This window comes from Agelaius phoeniceus, chromosome 1 (assembly GCF_051311805.1).
Source record: "Agelaius phoeniceus isolate bAgePho1 chromosome 1, bAgePho1.hap1, whole genome shotgun sequence".
Classification (NCBI taxonomy): Eukaryota; Metazoa; Chordata; class Aves; order Passeriformes; family Icteridae; genus Agelaius; species Agelaius phoeniceus.
The window spans coordinates 2438262-2457458 of record NC_135265.1 but is presented as its reverse complement, the minus strand read 5'-3'; the positions used below and the strand labels follow the sequence as shown (position 1 = coordinate 2457458).

Sequence of the window (19197 nt, the reverse complement as noted above, 5' to 3'; positions counted from 1 at the left end):
AAGAAAGGTAAATGAGCAAAATAATCATCAAGTCATGGCTGTGAATGCGAGGGACTAAAAGGGTGGCCCAAGGAGAGTTTCTGCTTGTTGTCCTCAAAGTGAAGGATGGAGGTTTGGAGATGACCTGGACCAAGAGGTGCTGCAGAGCAGCTGGATAAACTGGAAGAATGGGATGTGAAGAGGATAAAACCCAAAAATGAAGTGTTTAGGCACAAATCTGCTCTGGTAAGAGGTGATTTGGGTGAGAAAATATCCCAGCCTGGCACTGCAGACCCAGCTGCTGGGGCTGTGTGGTTTGGGGGGAAGCAGCTGAAGCCACCCCCTGTGGGACAGGAGCTCTGACAGACTGCTCATTCCAAGGAAGGGAATCACACAAGGGTTGGGGTTGGAAGGAACCTCAAAGCCCATCTTGTTGCAATTCCTGCCACAGGCAGGGACACCTTCCACTATCCCAGGCTGCTCCAAGCCTGTACAACCTGGCCTTGGGCACTGCCAGGAGTCCAGGGGCAGCCACAGCTGCTCTGGGCACCCTGTGCCAGGGCCTCACACCCTCCCAGCCAGGAATTCCCAATTCCCAATCTCCCATCCATCCCTGCCCTCTGGCACTGGGAGCCATTCCCTGTGTCCTGTCCCTTCATCCCTTGTCCCCAGTCCCTCTCCAGCTCTCCTGGAGCCCCTTCAGACTCTGAGCTCTCCCTGGAGCCTTCTCCTCTCCAGGTGAATACCCCCAGCCCTCCCAGCTTATGTTCTGCTGGAGGGACTGAAGGGCTTGGAAGTTTCATGAAAACATCAATGTTAAAGCTAAAGAACACTTGGGAATGAAATGCAAAGCTCTCTAGGTCTCAGAACAGAGAGCTGTACAAGCAACAGCTACTGGATGTAGAGGATTCCCCCTAGGAAAAGGGATTTATTGCTGCCTTCAAGCACATCAGCCCAAGAGCTTCTCTACAGCCTTCCATGAGGGCTCAGCCCTTTGGCAGCTCCCAAAGAGCCTGGAGGTACAAACCTGAGAGGGAGCACGTGCTGAGCATGCAGTGAACAGAAGCACAAGCATGACCAGGTTTCCTTTTCTTTCCTTTTAATACAAACATCCTAGGGTGAGTGGGGGGTAGGAGCAGCCTACAGGGAATGTCTTTTGGAATAAAACACTGTGACGTACTTCGGGAATGATGTGCAAAATTGAAAGGGCCAAGCAGGGCCAGCTCAGGACTTCCTGGATTCTTCAGTCTTCTTGATTTCCTGCAAGGAGATCAGGAAAGAGAGTGAGAATTTACCACTCTTTGGGAAACAGCTCTTGGTTTCACAGCTTAGGAGATCAGGAGTGACCAACTGTGGCAGTGTTGTGGGTCCCAGGATGAGGTGAGAGATGAGAATTTGACTCCAAGTTCTCAGAAGGCTGATTTATTATTTTATGATATTATATTATATTAAAAGAAATTATAGACTAAAACTACACTAAAGAAAGGAGACATCAGAAGGCTAGAAAGGAATGATAATAAAAACCTGTGACTGACCAGAGAGTCTGACACAGCTGGACTGGGATTGGCCATAAATAAAAAACAATTCACATGGGACCAATCCAAGATGCACCTGTTGGTGAGCAACCTCCAGACCACATTCCAAACAATCAGATAATTATTGTTTACATTTCTTTTCTGAGGCTTCTCAGGAGAAAAATCCTGGCAAAGGGATTTTTCAGAAAATATCACAGTGACAACCAAAAATTCAGACCAGTTCCATGACATCCCAGGACCAAGCCCTGAGTCCACCTTTAGGGACAGGGCAAGGTTTGACTTGGAAGCTCCAGAAACAGGAATCCCCTTCTCTGCTACCCAGGGATGAATGCTTATTTTGCCCCAACTCAAAAGGATTGTGAAAAAAAGGATTGTGTTGGATTCATTTCTCACTCTCTGATCCACCATCACTTGTGCTCAGTCTGTCCCTCAGCAGCTCAAAGCAGACCAAGTGTGAGATGAGGTGATATTTCTGTGGCTGCCTGAGAACAGACCCTCACCTGCCTGGCCCAGGAATGAGGTGGAGAAAATCCCCAAGGACTCACTCACCTCCAGCAGCACCTCCTTCAATTCAGAATAGGCCTTTTCTAAATCATCATTAATGATGACCAGGTCAAACAGCCCAGGCTCTTTACCTGGGGAAGGAGATGAGGACAGAGTTAGAGGACAATTTTTCTCCCCTGTGTCAGCTCTCGTGCACAAAGCCCCATGGCATTTTAACAAGATATTTCAGTATTATTATTAGATCAGCTGCTGCTAATGAACTGCTCTGCCAAGCACCCCCGAGGAACTGCAGTGGGAAGTGCAGCAGTGATCCAACTCAGCTCATGGCAAGCCCTGCCAGCGCTGCTGGAGAGCACAAAACCAGTTCCCAAATCAGCCAGGCACCCCCCTCTCCCTGCACACAGCCCTCCAGGGACTCACTGAGCTCCAGGTCCACGCGGGCTGCAGTCAAACGCTTCTGTAAACTCTCCTCTGTCTCCGTCTTCCGCTCCCGGAGTCGCTTCTCCTAAACCCAGGGACAGAGACATGAAGGGAATGAGAGCTCTGAAAGCTGCAGGCACAAACCACCCCCACCCTCAGGCAGGTGCTGTCTGTGACCATGGGCACGTCAGAACACCCTGCAAAGGGTGAGGGGCCTCACTTACAGCCCAGTGCAAAGCAGTGGCCAAACTGGGCTTGAGATCTCCTACCCACAATTCAGGGTCCCAGGTTTCTTTTACCTCCCTCTCATTTATTTATTTTTCCAGGTACTGCTGGAAATGAGATCTCTCTGCTGGGCTCTGGCATCTGGTGCTGCTGGCTTCCTCCTCCACAAACTCAACGAGAAACAGAGCCTGCCTGATGTACTGAGAGCAAGAGGGGAGAGTCAGGAGTTGTCCTCATGTGTCCTCATCCCTCTCTGAACCATGATCATCAGTGATTGCACTGCTGCAAGAGTCCCACTGCAATCACTTACACAGGGTAAGACCAGAGGAGCACAGAATTTAGGGTGCTGCACAGAATTTAGGGTGCTGCACAGAACCAGCCTCCCTGGGTTTAATATTAACTGTGAAGGGAAATCTCAGCACAGCATGAAGCACAATTAATGCATTTAAAGACTTGCCATGCTGCAATGGAGTTCATAACCAAGGTGTGGAAAACATTGAGGAAGGACTCAAAAAACAAAACACAGGAAGATTTATCCCTGAGAGCCAGAGGCTGGGGAGCTGGGCTGGATGCAGATATGTTATAGGAGCCTCCTCAAGCCAGGTCTCATAAGCTCTTGGAGGTCTATAACACACCCAAGATAGTTCAGCTACCCTTGGAGACATAAAAATCAGCAGGATGGCTTCTGTTGTAGTGTTAGAAACAAAAAGGCTCAATAAACAGCAAGACAAGAGCCAAGTGCCAGAGGTTCTTGGTCCTGGTAAAACACCTCACAAAAGCCATTACTTTCTTTGTTCTCTTCTTTTTCTAGTGAATTGCCCAGGCAGGACTTTTTGGCTTCTCTCCAATTAGCTATCCTTAAGTTTGAGGTGAAGTCCCCTAAGCCTATGAGATGTCTTTTTACCTAATTGAGGAAAGAAACTCCTGGGTTTTTTCCTTTTGGAGGGGACAAAGGACACTTTTGTCACTCTGTGGCACGCTCCTAGAGGGACATGCTTGGGGATGTGCTCCCCACCTGGAGCAGGGCCCTGCAGAGGGAAGGGGGAGCCGTGGCTGCTGATTACCTCTAAGCGCTACCGGCAAAGCAAGGCGGGCGCTCACCAGGATCTCAATGGAGGGCGGCTGCACCGAGATGTAGATGGGGTCCAGCTCCGTCCTCTTGATGTTCTTCACGCCCTGGATGTCGATGTCCAGCACACAGATCTGGTTCTGGGCCTGCACGGCCTGCACAGCTCCTTTACTGGGGACACAGCACACAGGGAAGGGGTCAGACAGCCCAGGGGTCCCAGGATGAGGGAAGAGATCAGAATTCGAGTCCATGTTTCACAAGGCTGATTTATTATTGTATGGTATATATTATATTAAAACTATACTAAAAGAATAGAAGAAAGGATTTCATCAGAAGGCTGGCAAGGAATAGAAATGGAATCTTGTGACTGATCAGAGTCTGAGCCAGCTGTGCTGTGATTGGCCATTAATTAAAAACAACCACACGAGACCAATCCCAGATGCACCTGTTGCATTCCATAGCAGCAGATAACCATTGGTTACATTTCATTTCTCAAGCTTCTCAACTTCTCAGGAGAAAAATCCTAGCAAAAGTATTTTTCAGAAAATATGTCCTTGACACAGGGACGTGGTTATTAATTGTTGTGGGTCCCCAGGAGGAGGGAAGAGATGAGAGTTCTGACTCCATGTTTCAGAAGGCTGATATTATATTATATTTTATATTTTATTATATTTTTTATATTTTAGATCCTATTTTATATTTATATTTTTATATTCTATAATTTTATAATATTCTATATTCTATTATTTTATAATATTTTATAATTTTATAATATTTTTATAATATTTTATATTTTATAATATTTTATTTTTATATTTTATTTTTATATTTTATTTTTATATTTTATTTTATTTACTTTTATATTACTTTTTATTTTATTTTTATTTTATTTTTATTTTATTCTTTTATTTGGCATATGTTTTATAATAAAAAATATATGTAAAATAAAATATATTATAAGAAAATTATATACTAGAACTACACTAAAGAAAAAGAAAGGAGACATCAAAAGGCTAGACAAGAATGATAATAAAAACCTGTGACAGACTGAGAGAGCCCAGCACAGCTGGACTGGGATTGGTCATTAATTAAAAACAATTCATGTGGAACCAATCAAAGATGCACCTGCTGGTGAGCAACCTCCAGACCACATTCCAGATAATTCTTGTTTATATTTCATTTTTACATTTCTCAGGAGAAAAATCCTGGCAAATGATTTTTCCTAAAATATGACAGTGACACAGGGGGGTTGGGGTGTCCCCTCTAGCAGCAGGGGAACCTCACAGGGCTCCCCAAACTGTGGCAGGAGGGGACAGAGCCTGCTCTGCTCTTGATGAAGAGTTTCTCCAAGTGTCACTGCTCTGGCTGAGCAGGGAGCTGCTGGCTCCTGCTGGAGGGGCTGGCAAAGCCATGCTGGAAGCTGTGGGGATGGATCATGTGTGATTCTCCCACAGGATGGGTGGGATGTCCATAAACTCCTGCCTTGGCAGAGCTTCACCACCTGGAGCGAAGAACCAAGGCAGGAGGTTGGAACTCGATGATCTTAAAGGTCCCTTCCAATCCAAACCATCCTGGGATTCTTTGACAAACATGGAAACAACCTTCATTAAAGAGCAAAACCACTGAGAACTGCCCTTCTGCAGAGATCCACTGACTCTGCTCAAGGATGCTGGATGGACATGGATGCTCCATCTGTGTCACAGACACATTTTATGAAAAATCCCCTCCTTAGGATTTTTTCTTCTGAGAAGCTGAGAGGCCTCAGGAACAAAATGTAAAAATGGTTATCTGCTGCTGTGGAATGCAACAGGTGCATCTGGGATTGGGCTCATGTGGTTGTTTCTAATTAATGGCCAATCACAGCCCAGCTGGCTCAGACTCTGTCCAAGACAGAAGCTTTTGTTATCATTCCTTCCTTTTCTATTCTTAGCTAGAATTTCATCAGAAGGCTTTCTTCTATTCTTTTGCTATAGTTTTAATATAATATACATCATAAAATAATAAATCAGCCTTCTGAACCATGGAGTCAGATCCTCATCTCTTCCCTCATCCTTGGACCCCTGTGAACACCCTCACACATCTGGGTCACAAGATGCATTTAATTCTCCACTCAGTTTTTCAAGTGGTGGCTTTTATATGCTGTAAAGACAATTCCTCTTCCCCAACATGGAGAATTGCCTCAAGCTTTTTAATCATTTATTATAATTCACTGATGACTTAAGGAGCAGAAAGGATTGGTGAGAACTTCAATTCTGCTAAGCTTGAGGGACTCTCCATTTATCCCACATCTGGGCAAGAACATCCTCAGGGGCTTGGAGAGATTCTGAATTGATTTTCTAACATCCCAGAATAGTTTGGATTGGGAAGGATCTTCAGGACCCTGTAACTGCAGCCCCTGTGGCACAGGCAGGGACACCTGCCCTACCTTGTCCCGTACATGTTCCCAGAGAACTCCGCGTGCTCGATAAATTCACCAGCATCGATTTCCCTCTGCATTTCCTCCCTGGTCACAAAGTGATAATCTGGAGAGGGGCAAATGGGAAAAATGGAGAGAAATTAATGTTCTGAAGGTAAAGTTCATGGTCAAAATGACACCCATGGGTTTTTGGGGGAGAAAACACTCAAAATCTGTTTTAAATAAGGATTCACTTCCTACTTCCACACCAGTTGTCCAAGCATCTGCTCAAAACTTTCTGGAGTTTTCTGTGTGGTCAAAAATGCTGCTCTAGCCCATTTTTCATATCCTTTCCCATTCCTGGTGCAGTGGGAACTTCTCCTCCCTTGCTTCCAGGTGTGGGACACACTACAGCAGGAATGATGAGGCCTTTCATTTAAAGGGTTTCTAATTAAAGACCAGAATGGGATGAGAGAGAGGGAGATAAAAGGGAACATCAAAACCAAACTAACTTAAAAGGAATATTTCTCTATCTTCTGTTGAAATTCCTTCCTGTCACTTCAGAGGGAAAACTGCCATTGGAAATGAAGAACAAACCTCATTTGGTTGTTTCTTAAATATGCAAATACATGAGAAAACAGCTGGGCACAAGCAATTAATACAGCTAAAACCATCTCATTAAGCAGCTGCACTTCCCAAAGCAGTGGCCATTGGAAATTCCTCCCCAGAACTACCTGGAACTTTGGAAAAATCAAATCACCCAAGTTCAGAGCACAGCACCTAAAATGAGAGCCCAGCTTTGAAAACCTGAATTTGGAGAGTGCAATGAGACAGACCTGACTGCAACAGGCTCACCTTTGCCATTCACTTCTCCAGGTCTTGGCTGCCTTGTGGTATCTGCAGGAAAAAAAAGAAAATAAAAAAAAGAAAAAACAGCCTTGTAAATTCTGTACATCACATCACCCATGGGTGCTGCAGCATCAAAGAAATGCCAAGGTCTAAGTGGCACATGGATCTCCAGGGAAAAAAATCTCTATAAAGAGGGTTTGGGAGAAAATAAGGTTTAGTTTGGAGTGAGATGAGAGATGCAGTTGAATCAGGAGCATGGGATGACACACACACACAAAATGGATAATTTTAAGTTTTTTTCTCCTCCCATAGCATTAGATTTTTAAACATCCAGTATTTTTTCTTTCATGGTGGAGTGAATCCAGATCTCAAAGCACAGGTTTTACTTTCAGTACACAGTGTTGAGACATTAAAACACATTTTGGAAATGGACCTAAAAACATCTTACAAAGCTCCATTGAAAAATCAAGTGGCTTTTGAAGCAGAACTGTGGGGTGATTTTGTGACTTTCACAGTCAAGAATCACTCAGAAGAACCTTGTTTCCTCTCTGAGCTGTGTTTAGAGATGTGCAGAGTCACTAAACCTGGAAAGCTGCTACTCCAGACAAAGCTTAGACTCACCATTTAATACCAGGACTAAAAGGTGCCCTGAATTACTTAAACATGCCCAGGATCCCACAGACAGACTGGGACACAGGCAAACCATGCAAAGCCATAATCTGGGGTATAAATAGAGGGAGGCTCTGAGCTGGCCCAGGCCTGGGTACTCACGGGAGACGCTGAAGCCGAAGATGTTCTCATAATCTTTGAGCAGTTTCTTTAACAAAGTGCTTTTCCCTGCACCTGAGGGGCCACTCAGAACCACTGGCCTTGGTCCCTGCATGACTGGGGAGAGACAGAAAAATGGGTCTGGTTAGAAACACCCATGGAAAGGCAGCTGTGGATATCCCAGGAGTGCTCAGCCCCTCAAAACAGCACCAATCTTTTACCCTTGGGTACAAATTCATGCAGGAAAAGCTGAAATTATGCAAAATCACAAGCTTAAAGCTGATAAAAAAGCACTGGGAGTGCAGAAACATTTCTCAAGAGACTGAGGTTAAACTCATAGGATGTAACCCAAAGGAGGAGGAAACTGGGATTTAGCTGCCCCTAAACTGGGATGATTGAAGCCAGCTGTTTCCCATCACAGCTGGGTCTCACTGGGACCAAAATCCTAAGGAAAAAACTCCCTCTAAAAGGAACAAAATCCTATTTGTGCCTGGTGGCATTTGGAATCATGGGACATAGGTACAGTCCCAGTCCCCTCCCTCTCACAGGGAGAAAGGACAGTTTGCAGATAAAACTTTATATCACCAACCCCAAACCCTTGCAACAGCATCTGAACTCAGGTGCAATCACTGCCATGAACAGGCTCAGGGTTCATTCCCACATTTCCTGAAGCACCAACTCCATCTGCAGGTGTTTCATGGCAAGAAAGAAACAGATCCCACCAATCAGTTCCTGGTACGGGTGAAAAAAAATGCAGCCTTGGGCCACACAGGAGGAAAGGGAGAGGGGAAAAAAGAAAGAAGGGAGAGGGGAAAAAAGAAAGAAGGGAGAGGGGAAAAAAGAAAGAAGGGAGAGGGGAAAAAAGAAAGAAGGGAGAGGGGAAAAAAGAAAGAAGGGAGAGGGGAAAAAAGAAAGAAGGGAGAGGGGAAAAAAGAAAGAAGGGAGAGGGGAAAAAAGAAAGAAGGGAGAGGGGAAAAAAGAAAGAAGGGAGAGGGGAAAAAAGAAAGAAGGGAGAGGGGAAAAAAGAAAGAAGGGAGAGGGGAAAAAAGAAAGAAGGGAGAGGGGAAAAAAGAAAGAAGGGAGAGGGGAAAAAAGAAAGAAGGGAGAGGGGAAAAAAGAAAGAAGGGAGAGGGGAAAAAAGAAAGAAGGGAGAGGGGAAAAAAGAAAGAAGGGAGAGGGGAAAAAAGAAAGAAGGGAGAGGGGAAAAAAGAAAGAAGGGAGAGGGGAAAAAAGAAAGAAGGGAGAGGGGAAAAAAGAAAGAAGGGAGAGGGGAAAAAAGAAAGAAGGGAGAGGGGAAAAAAGAAAGAAGGGAGAGGGGAAAAAAGAAAGAAGGGAGAGGGGAAAAAAGAAAGAAGGGAGAGGGGAAAAAAGAAAGAAGGGAGAGGGAGAAGGAGCTTTCATGTTCCTGTGTCTCTAGAGAGAGAGTTTACAGATAAAATTTTGTATCACCAACCCCCAAACCCTTGCAACAGCATCTGAACTCAGGTGCAATCACTGCCATGAACAGGCTCAGGGGTTCTTTCTTCTCTAGAGAGAAGAAAGGTTGATTACCCACATGTGAAAAAGAAGAAATGCTGTGTGAAGGTGTGGGGGTACCACTGGGGACCCTCATCCCTCAGCAGCTTCCAAAGCAGAAGCGATGGTGAGAGTGGAACAAATCAAACAAGTTCCTCCTATTGAAGTTTCAGCAAGCAATCCAATCATTTCCTCGGCCTCTCGGGCCGGGTGTGGCCCGGGGAGGCCCCAGGCGAGAAGCAGATAAAGCCTTTCCATTTTCAATGAGCTCACAGCAATGTCACCCTGACCTTACACATCACTTTTCAAACGGCCTTAAGGCAAATGCTGTCTCACCAGAGCGGCCGCGGGCTAATCCCGCCGGGCTGCCCCTCCCTGACCCCGCGTTTCCAGCCCTAAATCCCTCCTCCCTCGGGCAGCACGGAGAATTACACAACTTTTCCCCGAGGATCCTCGTCTGACCGCAGCTCATCCCAGGCGGGGTTTAATGCACGAAGGCTCGGGAGGTGCCGAGAGCGGCAGCGTGGGCGGTGAGAACACCCACGGTCGATAATCGTCCAGAAGGAAATTCCTTGATTCCGTCTTTTTTTTTATTTTTAGTGCCCTCCGAGTGCTGCAGCCTCAGAGATGCAAGAGATGAAACCTTGGCAAGGACCAATCCCATCACCACAAAAGCAGAAGGCTGAACAAACTCTAGGAAATCCTTTGGGGGCTTTCCTACCATTCCCTTGGTCCTTAAACGTCTGTAATTTCCTAAAAACACAGGTTTTGCCTAAATGGTCAATACCCAAAGAAAGCACCAGGGAAATGCTGCTCAGTGCTTGCAGAGCAGTTACCCAAAGCATTTTCTTCACTCTGTACCACAGAATTCATCAGGTGAGCCCTCAGCATTCCTTGGAAACCACTCCACACAAATCCATCCCTTCAGCCATCCCAAAGTGCTTCACAACATATTTACCCCAAACAATGCTGCTCCATCCCACACCAGCTTCCACCAGCACCCCAAAAACCCCACAAGGGCATTGGGCTGTCATGGATGTCCAGCTTCCCTTCCCAGACCCAGCTGTGCCAACAAGAACTGTGCTGGGTGCACAAATCAGAGTCCCAGATCCCCTCATCTCCCTCAAAATTCCACCTGCCCTTAGCAAACACCAGCAGAAACACAAAACTGCATAAATCACTTCCAATCATTCCATTCAAGCCCAGATAAACTGGGAAGGGGGCTGGGAGAGGCCCCAACACATCCTTACCTTTTCCTTGTGCTCCCTTGCAGCCAAGGCAAGCAGAGTGGCAGCAGCACAGGCTCCTGGGGCCAGAGCTGGGCTATTTGTGAGCTCCTAAAGCCTTAATTAACCAGCTGCAATTGAAGGTGGCCAATGAGAACAACCCTGCTGAGCTTTAATCTCCCCCTGCTTCCTCCTCCATCCACTCCCTGCTCTCCTGGCTGCCAACAGCCCCAAAAGGCTGAGGGGTGGCAGAGCTTGCTGGGCTGGGATGATGGAAAACACCAAAGCTGCTCCTGGCCCTGCAGGCACAAGGATTTTGTCAGTGTAGAATCCTGGAATGGTTTGTGTTAGAAGGGACCTTCCAGAGCATCTGTTCCACAGCCCTGCCATGGGCAAGGACAATTCCCACTAGGCCAGGCTGCTCCAAGCTCCATCCAACCTGGAACACTTGCAGGAACACTGCTCTTCCTTTGGAGCAGATCCACACAGCTTCACCTCAGCTCCTTCTCCTGCTCACAGATCCAAACCACTCCCCCAGTGGGACCCCCTCCTCCACTTCACTCCCTTTTCCTTCCCCAAAATACTCCTAACTAAAGGAAAAGACAGCTGGGCTGTGATCGTGTCTCACTTCTTGCAAAACAGCTAAAAATAAACCTAAAGACTTGCAGGTGTTTCCTCCTGCCTCCCTTGTGAATCCCTGCTCTTGCTGCAGATCTGCAGAGGAAAACTGAGAGGGAACAAAAGGCATTTCCACCCCCATGGAATCCCATCACGGGCTGGGCCCTCACAGGAGGGAAGGTGGCAAATTGGGAATTTCACAGAATTCCAGAATGGTTGGAAGTGACCTCAAAGCTCACCCAGAGCCACCCCTGCCATGGCAGGGACAGCTCCCACTGTCCCAGGCTGCTCCAAGCCCTGGCCAGCCTGGCCTGGGATGGAGATCCACAATTCCCAGGGCAATCCCACAATGTCCCTGCTCCCCAAACACCACAGCCCTCAAAACCCACAGGTAAAGCCCTAAGAAAGCCCCCAAACCCCAGACCTGGTGGATCTGGGGCTTTTTTCTCTCTCCTCTCTGGTTCCAGGCATGCATTTGTGTATCACATTTCCAAGCTGGCTGCAGCAGCAATGTCACAAAGATGTGTTTATTTTAGGCAGAAGCTCCATGTTTTTATTCCCCCTTTTGTCAGGTTTTGGCATTTTCAGAGCAGCCAATCTGCAAATATCCAGCACAGAGAGTTTCCTAAAAATGAGTTGGGATCCAGCCTAATCCACCAAAACCACTGCAGAGTTGATCAGCAAGAGAGCAGCCCAACTAATTAACAATATTAATTACCTCCCACACCTGGGCCTGAGGACAAACAGCCACAGAAACCCCTTTGGGCTGCAGGGGTGGTCACAGGAGGATGCCCCCAAGGCAAGGAATGGCTCCTGGTCTGCTTGTGCTGCTAAATTCACCCTGGATTTTCCCCCACAGGTGGCAACATAACCAGGGGAGCAAAGGACAGACATCACAAGAGTTAAACAAATTAAAAGTGATTAGCAGAGAGGCTTTACAGGGAAGGCAAAGCCACCTTATGAAGAAGGAAAGAAGATTAAAGCACGGTTTCCCTGGAGCCTTGAGAAAGGTCTCCTGGATTAGGATTATAATCCCACCCCCTATTTTTAGCAGGTTTGTTATAAAGGTGCCACCCCCACCTTGGTAAGATTTGGGACAGGTTCCAAGAAGGGAGAGAGCTCCTGCTGTGACAGGGAATGATCTACAGGGAGGCTCCAACCTTCCAACTTCACCCATGCTGTGATTCTGTGAGGAGCAGAGCATCCCACAGCATACAGAGCTGGAGCTCAGCCACCTTTTTCCTGGAAATAATTACCTCCAAAGCACTAATTAGCCTCTCCACTGGCTGCACCCTGGCTTGCAGGGAGTGGTGATGCTGCAGACAGAACACAAAGCACTTGCCCGAGGTCACTGCAGAAATCAGGGAGCTCCAAGCCCATTATTCCCAGACCATGTCCTCCTGTAAACCAGAGCAGCTGAACCCACCAGGAGGATGAAACCCACCTGGGAAAACCTCTGGAGAGGTGAAGCTCACACAGGTGTGGCTTTACCATCCACTTCCCCACACGTGTTTGTTTTAGGATACCTGAGGGATGCTTGTCCCTAAAACTCTCTAACCTCACCCCACCCCACAGTGCCCACAAACCCCACAAGCACATCCCTGGCTGGTTTATCCAACCAGGGACACCTCAGAGCCACCCTGGAGCAGCTCAGCCACGGGGACCCGGTGTGGATGTTGGGAAGGGCACACAGCCAGCCTGGGGACAGCCCCGTGGGGCTGTGACCTCTGCCACCCCTTCAGCCATCCCACATGGATAACACAGGACAGAGCAGGGAGAGCTCAGCCTCCCCAGGGCTGGGTGGGGGGGGGATCAGCACCCCCAGGTCGGTACCTCAGTGTTCTGGCACCCCCATGGGGCACTCAGCAGCCTGGGGCCAGCTGGGTCCCCTCAGCCCAAGGCCTTTGTGAGGGGCTGAGCACCCCAAGGCCAGCCAGGACTCCTCAATGCAGAGCCCCAAAGCCAGCCAGGACTCCCCAGTGCAGGGCCCTCAAGAGGGGCTGAGCACCCCAAGGCCAGCCAGGACTCCCTAATCCAGGGCCCCCAAGAAGGGCTGAGCACCCCAGGACCCCTCAGCAGAGGAACCCCGTGAGGAGCTCGGCACCCCGGAGCAGGTTGGGCCCCCTCAGCCAAGGGTCCTTATGAGGGGCTGAGAAGCCCAGAGCCGGCCAGGACTCCTCATGCCAAGCCCCCGTGAGGGGCTGAACGCCCCGAGGCCACTCAGCCCAGGACCCCCGTGAGTGACGGAGCTCCTCGGGCTGGTTAGACCCCTCTGTGCACGGCCCCTGTGAGGGTCTCGGCACCCCGTGCGTGGCCGTGCCCCTCGGCCCGCGGTCCCCGTGAGGATGCGAGCCCCGGCCCCATCCCCGCTCACCCGCCCGGGCGATCCCCGCCCCGCGCATCCGCCCGAGGATCATGAGGGGATTGGGAGGGGGGGGCGCTCCCGGCAGCCCCCGCGCGCGCCCGCCGCCACCGCCGCGCCCCTGACGTCACCGCGGGGGCGGGGCCCGGGGGGGCGGGGAGCGCGCGCCGTCACGTGAGTGCTGGGCGGCGGGGGGACGGACCACGCGGCGGAACGGGCGGGGGGGGGTGAGCGAGGGGATGAACCATGATTGGGCGGGGGGAGCAGCACGGGCAGGGCCGTGATGGCGGGGGGAGTTGGGGGAGAACGGAGGGGCAACATGGGCTGAACCACGGCGGGGCGGAGCGGAGGTGGTGGTGTTGGGCCGAACCACGATGCAGTGGCGGGAGCCATAGTGGGGTTGGAGAGAGGCGGGAGGGCTGAACCAAGGTAGGCGTGGGGGGGAGGCATGATGGGATTGAACCATGACGGGAGCTATCATGGAAGTGACCTATGGCTGGGCAGGGGGACGTGTTGGGCTAAACCATTGCGGGAATGGGGGTAACCCTAGTGGGGCGGAACCACGGCGAGGGCGGGGGAGACGTGGGGCTGAACCATTGCGGGAATGGAGACATACTATGGCCGGAGCTGTCATGGGGCTGCCCCGTGCTGAAGGGGGGATGTGGAAGCTTCACAGCGATGGGGACACGGCGGTGTCACCCCACAGCCACCCCAGCACCTTTCCTTGTCACCAGGGTGTCCCCAGGCTGTGTCCCCTTCTCCGTGTGCCGGGCCCGTCCCTCACAGCCGGGCTGCGATGGCGGCCAGCCGTGCGCTGAGGTGAGCACGGGGTGCCTCTGGGGCAGCGGCGGCTCTCCCGCCGGGAGCGGCCCGACGGAGCTCCTGTCACCCTCACAGTGACACCCGGTGTGAGCTCCCGTCACCCTCACGGTGACACCCGGTGGGAGCTCCCGTCACCCTCACGGTGACAGCAGCCGGAGCTCCCGTCGCCCTCACAGTGACACCCGGTGTGAGCTCCCGTCGCCCTCACAGTGACACCCGGTGTGAGCTCCCGTCACCCTCACGGTGACAGCAGCCGGAGCTCCCGTCGCCCTCACGGTGACACCTGGCTCAGCTCCCGTCCCCTTCACGGTGACACCTGGTCCCTCACGGTGACACCGGCTCTCCCCCCTTCCCTAGCAGTGCCCTGCGCCTCCTGGCCCGGTCCCGGCCGCCGCTCTCTGCCTGCACCCGCAGCAATTCCAACCGTGCGGCCATCGGGCACCTGCAGCGGCAGCGCTACGGCCGCCTGTACCCGCTGCTGCTCGTCAGCACCGACGGCTCCACCGTCCGCCTGCGCTACGGAGAGCCCAAGAGGATCCTCATGGTACGGGGACAGTGACAGACTGGGAGCAGGGAGGTCACAAGGGCCTGGGATGTGTCCTGGGGGGCTCATGTTCAGGGGGTTCACACCCTGTCCCGGGGCCTGGGAGCTCACACTGTGTCCCTGGAATCTCACACTATATTCCAGGGATCTCACACCATGTCCTAGGGGTTTCATGCCATGTCCTAGGGGTGTCACGCTGTGTCCCCGCGGTCTCATCCCGTGTCCCCCGTGTCCCCAGATGCCCCTGGACAGCAACACGCTGCCCGAAGCCGAGCGCAAGGCTCGTCTGCGCCGGCAATTCCCCAGCAAACCTAAGGCCAAGGAGGAGGAAACCTTCGAGGGCATCGACCTGGACACCTACAAGAAGTTCTGGAAGAAGTGAAGCACTGAAAGCAGAAGTGTTTAAATGTATAAATAAATGTATCAATAAATGTATAAATAAGTACAAGTCCAGCCGTGTGTGGGTGTCGCTCTGCAGGGTTCCCCCCGCGCTGGGCGGCGCGGTGGTACCGCCCGTCCGCTCCCCCCCCGGCCGTGCACGCGGTGGTAGCGGCGGGGCGGGAGCGCGCTCGGCGGCCGGAGGTGCGTGAGGGGAGCGGGGGCGGGTTCGGGATTTTGGGGATTTGGGGAAATTTGGGGCTCCGGGTGTGACCCCGCGGGTCCGGCACGCCCGATCCTCGCACTCCCCAATCCGGAGGAGCCCGGGCTGCAGGGAACCGCCCCGAGCTGCTTTCACACGCCTCGGGTACGGGCAGACTCTCACCTCGGGCCCGGCAGCGTCCAGGTCCTGCAACCTTCCCCGGCCTTGAATCCCTTCCCAGACCCCGAAACTCTCCCCCAGGTAATGCCTCACCCCGGGCCGTGCAGCTTCTCAGGCTGTACAACCTCCCCACCGAGCCCGCCCCAGGCCATGATCCCTTCTTCCAGCCCATCCCATCCAGGCTGTGAACCCCCTCCTAGACCCTCCATGAACCCTCTCCCTTGAAGCCCAGAACCCCCATGCGCGCTTTAAACCCTCCAGCAACCCTGCAACCTCCTCGCAATCCCCCAGAGCCTTCCCACTCCTAGTCCTGAACTGTCCCCACCCAGGCTTGTGAGTCCCCCTCGCTCTGAATCCCCCAAGCTGTGACTGCCCCACTGCTGGCCCTAAACCCTGCCTGAGGCTCTGAACCTCCCCCAGACCCCCCTCCTCTCCCGGCTGGGACCCTCCCCAAGCCGTGCACCCCCTCCCACCTCCGGGTTATAAACCCCCCTCTAACAGCCCCACAAAGGCCTTTGGTTACTCCACTCACCCCTGGGGAGCCAAATTTGCTTCCCTGCGCCTTCAGGAGCCCCCCTAGAGCTGCTGGAGGATCTGGAGTGGGTGAACCCAGGGCTGATCTCTTTGCAGGTCTCCAGAACCCCCTGAATCCGCTGCAGGGTGTGGCTCCACCATGTTCGGCTCCTCCCGGGGCGGGGTCCGGGGGGGCCAGGACCAGTTCAGCTGGGAGGATGTCAAAACAGACAAACAGCGTGAAAATTACCTGGGTAAGGGCTGATCCTGCTCCAATCCCACCCTGCCTGTCCCCTGTGTGGTTTTGGGGTGTGATGAATGAGGGGGGGGTCATTGTTCCCCACAGGGAACTCCCTGATGGCGCCGGTGGGGCGGTGGCAGAAGGGCAAGGACCTGACCTGGTATGCCAAGGGCAAGAAGGACACGGGGCCCCCGTTATCCCGGGAGGAGGAGCTGGCTGCAGTCCGCCTGGCCGAGCAGGAGGCCATGATGGCAGCACTGTGAGTCCCCACCCCACAAAAACCCCAAAACCAGCAGCTGCGTGTCCCCACACACGTCACCTGCTCTTGTTTTGACAGGGGCTACAAGAGCTTGAAGAGGCAGCCCACGGGCCTCAGCAAAGAGGTAACAGGGGCACCACGTGTTCCCCCAGTGTCCCCTGGGCTCTGATTTTGGGGACACACACAGGACACTGTCCCCTGTCCCCACAGGACCTGGCTGAGGTGTGCAAGAGGGACGGCGGTGAGCGGGATGAGAAGGACGTGGATCGGGTGGTGGGTTTGGGCAGCTCCAGGTAAGGACAGGGAAGGATCCCGCAGCCATTTCACATCAATTTGTTTGATTTTAGTGTTTTTATGCTTTTTTCTGTGGTCTCTCTGCAGTGGCAGTGCTGGCAGAGTGATGCTCTCCAAGGAGGACAGGGAGGCTGCCAAGATGGGGCTCTCGGTCTTCACGGTACGGTGCCAGTCACACTGTCCTTGGAAGGTTCAAAAATAGCTGGGAAAAGGCAAAAAGCAGTGCCCTTCACTTGGAATATTTGATCTAAAAACCATCTGGGTATTGTAGCACAGAGACCTGCAGGAGTTTCCTGTGTCCTGTTGGCACAGAGGTCATTTGTGGGGCTTTAATTTGGAAGCAGCTGTTAAGGGTATTCTAATTTTCCCCCGAATGTAATTTAAATTTTTTTCTAAGTTTAATTTTTAAAGGGAGAAAACCCTTTTGTCTTGTAATTGCAAGCTATGGGCTCATGGGTTCACTCTGTATTTTTCCCCCTCTCCAACCCTAGCACCAGAAAGTCTCCAGCAGCCCAGAGACATCTGTCTCCAAAAAGAAGCAGGAAAAGGAGGAGAAGGTGGAGGAGAAAGGGTGAGGATTTTTCCCACTTTGGTGGGAAACCACCAGAAATGCCCTGGCTTTTATGGGAAATATTTTACAAAATGTTTCCATGGCTCTGTTTGGCACTGGGCTTGTTTTGCATCTCTGAATCATCCCCAAAAGCCTCTGTGGGCTTCTCTTTGGCAAAGGAGGGATGTGGTGGGATGTGCCTGGAAAAGGGGATGGGGATGAGGTTTTGGAGCCAGAGGGATGCACAGTGCAGGGATTCTCATTGCTTGATCCATCCTGCAGACCTGAGAGCAGCAAAAAATCCAAAAAGGAGAAGAAGAAGGAGAAAAAGAACAAGAAAAAGAAGAAACACAAGAAGGAGAAGAAGAAGGACAAGGAGAAGCATTCCAAGAAAGATGCTGCCCCATCATCCTCCGATTCTTCCCCGGACCGGGATAAGAGGTAGCTGGGTTGGGCTGGGGCATCAGCAGTGCAAAACGGGAGGAAGGATTCAGGAGAGCCACGCGGTCATGGCTGCCATCTCCTCGTTTTCCAAAATCCCCTTTTCACGCCCAGAATCACTTGGTTGGTGTCCCCTCTGTCATTGCTGTCACTTCCCCCCTGTCCCCGCAGGCACCACCGCAGGAAAACCCCGCAGCAGCAGCACGGCCGGCGGCGGCACCGCACGGAATCCGACACGGAATCCTCGAGCAGCGGCAGCCGCAGCAGGGACGGCCGCGGCCGCCACCCGTCCCCGCGGAGGAGGGGCAGGAAGAGGAGCAGGTCCCGCTCCGCCCCGGCCCGCGGGCTCCGGCAGCGCCGCGACACCGACTCGGAGGACTGAGAGGGAGCTGGGCTTGCTTCAGGGACAGATAGCAGAGATTGATTTATTTTTTAAGCGATGAAATGAAAAACGCTGCAGCCCCGCGGGTGCCGGGGCAGTGTGTGTGGCAAAGGGCATCGAGGCTGTGGTGGCAGCAGCCCCTCCCCTGCCCGCCCAGGGGCAGCAGCAGCGGCTGTGGGGGCAGCAGGGCGCCCTCCTCATCACCCCTAAACTCCATCTGGGAGGTGCTGTGGCTGAGGGCTGCTGCTGGGGTGCTGACAATGCTGTGGATACCTCGTGTTTATGGATAGACACTTTGGAAGAGATTATTATTATTATTTATTATTGTTGTTATTATGATGGGGTTTTGTCCTCTTTCTCTGCCTGTGCAGTGGCTGAAGAGTTTCTTTAAAGATTCCCTAAGTTCATCAGCTGCATGGATGGGAGTTTAAAGCTCATCTAGCTCCAGTCTAGGGACACCTTCCCCTGGGCCAGGCTGCTCCAAGCCCTGTCCCACCTGGCCCTGGACACCTGAATAATTCCTCAATTTACAAGGAGAAAGTGGATGGGACCAGGTGTCTCCTTAGGCTTTTGCCCTGGCCACATCCACCTGCCCCAAGGGGCAGCAAATTCCATTCCCAAGCCTCAGCACGTGATTATTGATGTTCTTGGCACACTGAAAGAGGGGAATTTCACACCAATAAATAGAAATATTGATCCAAGTGCAAAGGGGGTGTCCCGAGCAGCTCCGCAGCATCGCTGCCAAGCACAAGGGCCTCATTTGTGTAATTAATGATGCAATTGAAGACAGGGAGGGTTTGTGTGTCTTGGTGGACAAAAGCCCAGTGGCACCGTGCTCAGGAGCTCACAAAGCCCTTCTGTCCCAGCAGTGGGAGATGCTGCAGAGCTGTCACAGCCTGTGGTGATCCCACCCCAACACCATTTTT

General features: G+C 51.8%; 3 protein-coding genes across 13 annotated transcripts; 2 read left to right on the top strand and 1 right to left on the bottom strand.

Moving 5' to 3' along the window:
* Positions 1–1061: 1061 nt before the first annotated feature.
* Positions 1062–16262, bottom strand: GUK1 (guanylate kinase 1). Of its 3 annotated transcripts, none has more exons than XR_008534648.2 (8): positions 13478–13629; positions 7748–7861; positions 6983–7024; positions 6158–6254; positions 3728–3903; positions 2439–2523; positions 2064–2149; positions 1062–1239 (listed from the first exon to the last, which is right to left on the bottom strand). XR_008534648.2 is itself a non-coding variant. In XM_077183728.1 (8 exons), exons 2-8 carry the CDS (start codon positions 7857–7859, stop codon positions 1204–1206), a joined length of 597 nt encoding a protein of 198 aa, XP_077039843.1. In that variant the 5' UTR covers positions 7860–7861; positions 16124–16262; the 3' UTR covers positions 1062–1203. The 3 variants fall into 3 exon arrangements, 2 of the variants coding, with proteins under 2 accessions (XP_077039843.1, XP_054493158.1); XM_077183728.1 differs by lacking the exon at positions 13478–13629 and adding an exon at positions 16124–16262 and having other exon boundaries at positions 3765–3903; XM_054637183.2 differs by having other exon boundaries at positions 3765–3903.
* On the top strand, positions 13604–15284 carry MRPL55 (mitochondrial ribosomal protein L55). Of its 7 annotated transcripts, none has more exons than XM_077184011.1 (4): positions 13604–13639; positions 14200–14284; positions 14645–14831; positions 15070–15284. In XM_077184011.1, the coding sequence occupies exons 2-4, from the start codon at positions 14262–14264 to the stop codon at positions 15211–15213; spliced, it is 354 nt and encodes a 117-aa protein (XP_077040126.1). In that variant the 5' UTR covers positions 13604–13639; positions 14200–14261; the 3' UTR covers positions 15214–15284. The 7 variants fall into 7 exon arrangements, with proteins under 7 accessions (XP_077040126.1, XP_077040262.1, XP_077040219.1 ...); XM_077184147.1 differs by having other exon boundaries at positions 13605–13639; positions 14648–14831; XM_077184104.1 differs by having other exon boundaries at positions 13629–13692; positions 14648–14831.
* Positions 15353–18607, top strand: C1H1orf35 (chromosome 1 C1orf35 homolog). Of its 3 annotated transcripts, none has more exons than XM_077183580.1 (9): positions 15353–15413; positions 16222–16358; positions 16451–16604; positions 16683–16728; positions 16815–16897; positions 16986–17058; positions 17390–17469; positions 17731–17889; positions 18061–18607. In XM_077183580.1, exons 2-9 carry the CDS (start codon positions 16265–16267, stop codon positions 18269–18271), a joined length of 900 nt encoding a protein of 299 aa, XP_077039695.1. In that variant the 5' UTR covers positions 15353–15413; positions 16222–16264; the 3' UTR covers positions 18272–18607. The 3 variants fall into 3 exon arrangements, with proteins under 3 accessions (XP_077039695.1, XP_054491821.2, XP_077039722.1); XM_054635846.2 differs by lacking the exon at positions 15353–15413 and adding an exon at positions 15442–15672; XM_077183607.1 differs by lacking the exon at positions 15353–15413 and adding an exon at positions 15451–15576.
* Positions 18608–19197: the final 590 nt, after the last annotated feature.